Source organism: Nannospalax galili, unplaced genomic scaffold (genome assembly GCF_000622305.1).
Source record: "Nannospalax galili isolate Female #2095 unplaced genomic scaffold, S.galili_v1.0 scaffold961, whole genome shotgun sequence".
Classification (NCBI taxonomy): domain Eukaryota; kingdom Metazoa; phylum Chordata; class Mammalia; order Rodentia; family Spalacidae; genus Nannospalax; species Nannospalax galili.
The window spans coordinates 358,889-360,966 of record NW_008344314.1 but is presented as its reverse complement, the minus strand read 5'-3'; the positions used below and the strand labels follow the sequence as shown (position 1 = coordinate 360,966).

Sequence of the window (2,078 nt, the reverse complement as noted above, 5' to 3'; positions counted from 1 at the left end):
CCATTTAAGTGCTTAGAATTCAAAGAACAATATAATGGTATCTGTAAAGCAACTTCAAACTTTGGTAATACTGGAAAAGGAAAGCAATCTTTTTAAAAATCTATTTTATTGTCATCTTCAGTTAAACAAAACAAAAATGGAATTGTTATAACTAGTTGATAATTGGAATTACTTGAACTTAGATTCATTAAGATCCAAATCCATATTAACAGAAATTGAAAAGCCCTTTGTTTAACTCAAAATTAGAGATCCTTACATAGGTCAACTACATAATCATGAAATGTTTTATTTATAATAAGCACTACTTAAAATAAAGCACTCCATCAGAGTAAAATCATTTGTGGTTTTGGTTTTGGTCTATTCACTTTTTTATAATGTCACTGATGAAAGAAACAGATCAGTCCATTAAGGTGCTTCACCATTCTGTTGACATAAGACAAACAGCAAAAGGCCAATAAGCCAGCAATAAGAGCAGACCTGCCAGGCTAAAAGCCCTCAGAACATGCCAAGAAACTGCTAGACTCTAGACCAATCTAGGACAGGAGGCTCAAAAAAGTCACATGGGGCAACTAGGACCCCTCCTCCAAGGAAATCCAAATGCCTTCTCTTCAAAGACCGCAGGCTTTCCACCAATTCCCCCACAACTGTGCCTCATTCAAGGCCACATAACCACTCAGCACTGGGGTGTAATATGAAAAAAATTTAGAAAAGGGTTGGGCCTCTCTGATTCCTTCTAGATCAGCACTGCCCAGAAAAAAGAAAATATGAGCCACATCGTTTTTCATTTTCAGAGACCAGTTTTTTAAAATAAACAGAAGCCGGGTGTGGTGGCACACATCTTTAGTCTCAGCACTCAAGAGGCAGGCAGAACTCTGTGAGCTCGAGGACAGCCTGATCTACAACAGTGAGTTCAAGGCCAGCTTGGACTACAGGGAGACCTTGTCTCAAAAAGAAAATCAATTTTGCAATATTGTCCTTAACTCCATATGTCTAAAATCTTATTGTTTTAATATGCAACCAAAATTTAAAACTTAGTATTAATGAACTTGCTTTTTTCTTGCACTGAGTCTTAGAAATCTGCTGTGAATGTTACATTTATTGCACATCTCTACTGAGACCAGATACATTTCAAGTGCTGCACAGCCATATATGATAAATGGCTCTGTATGACACACATAGGTCCAGATTAGGGGTCAAAACACTATGGCCAGAATGAGCTCAGAGTAGTTTTGGTTTTGTTTTGTTTTGTTTTTGGTCTTTTTGAGACAGGGTCTCCCTGTAGCCCCAGCTGTCCTGGAACTCACTATGTAGACCAGGCTGGCCTTGAACTCACAGAGATCCACCTGCCTCTGCCTCCCAAGTGCTGGGACTAAAGGCATGTACCACCGCGCCTGGCAAGAGTAGTTTTTAATTAATGTTTTTTATTTATTTATTTTTAATTTATGTGTATGAATGTTTTGACTGCACATACCCAAGTGCATCAAATGCATGCAATGCCCACAGGGGCCATAAGAGGGCATCTAAATTCCCTAGAACTGGAGTTTAGCTAGTTAGCAGCCATATGTGCGCTGGGTACCAAACCCAGGTCCTCTGAAAGAGAAGCCAGCGGTCTTAACCACTGAGCAAACTCTCCAGTCTGAGATTCTTGTTTTAACAAGCATACACATCTCTTGAAAATTTCTCAACTCTGTAGAAAGCAAAAAAATTTTTTTTTCCTTCAGAATAAATTGAAGAACTCTTACAATATTCTGAGACCTGAAATGATTGATGATACTGTTGATCCTATTGGGGATAAGGAAAAGACAAAAAGTATGGGCTAGTTCATTGTTTTGTCCTCTTACCACACAAAGAGACTTAGAAAATTCATTTTTAAATTACATTTACAACGATTTAATGAACAAAATTTATTTTAATCTATACACATTTGTTTTTAGTGAACTAAAAGTGAAATGTTGTTTTTCTTCCCAGCTTGCTAACATAAAAAGGTGACCTCTCTCACTGCAAGACATTTAAACAAATTATTTAATCTGATCTACACCATTTGCAAAACAAAAATGAGAGCATTCATTGAATCCAGG

The 2,078-nt window shown here is 37.3% G+C and overlaps 1 protein-coding gene across 1 annotated transcript in view; it reads right to left on the bottom strand.

Moving 5' to 3' along the window:
• LOC103740061 (CD109 antigen-like) overlaps positions 1 to 2,078 on the bottom strand; it is a gene marked incomplete at its 3' end in the record, with an annotated part of 109,300 nt that overhangs the window by 32,592 nt on the left and 74,630 nt on the right. Inside the window, 2 exon segments of the mRNA XM_029567150.1 lie at positions 1 to 70; positions 1,743 to 1,782. The exon segment at positions 1 to 70 is cut by the window's left edge and continues 2 nt beyond it. Coding sequence (XP_029423010.1) covers positions 1 to 70; positions 1,743 to 1,782 — 110 coding nt within the window.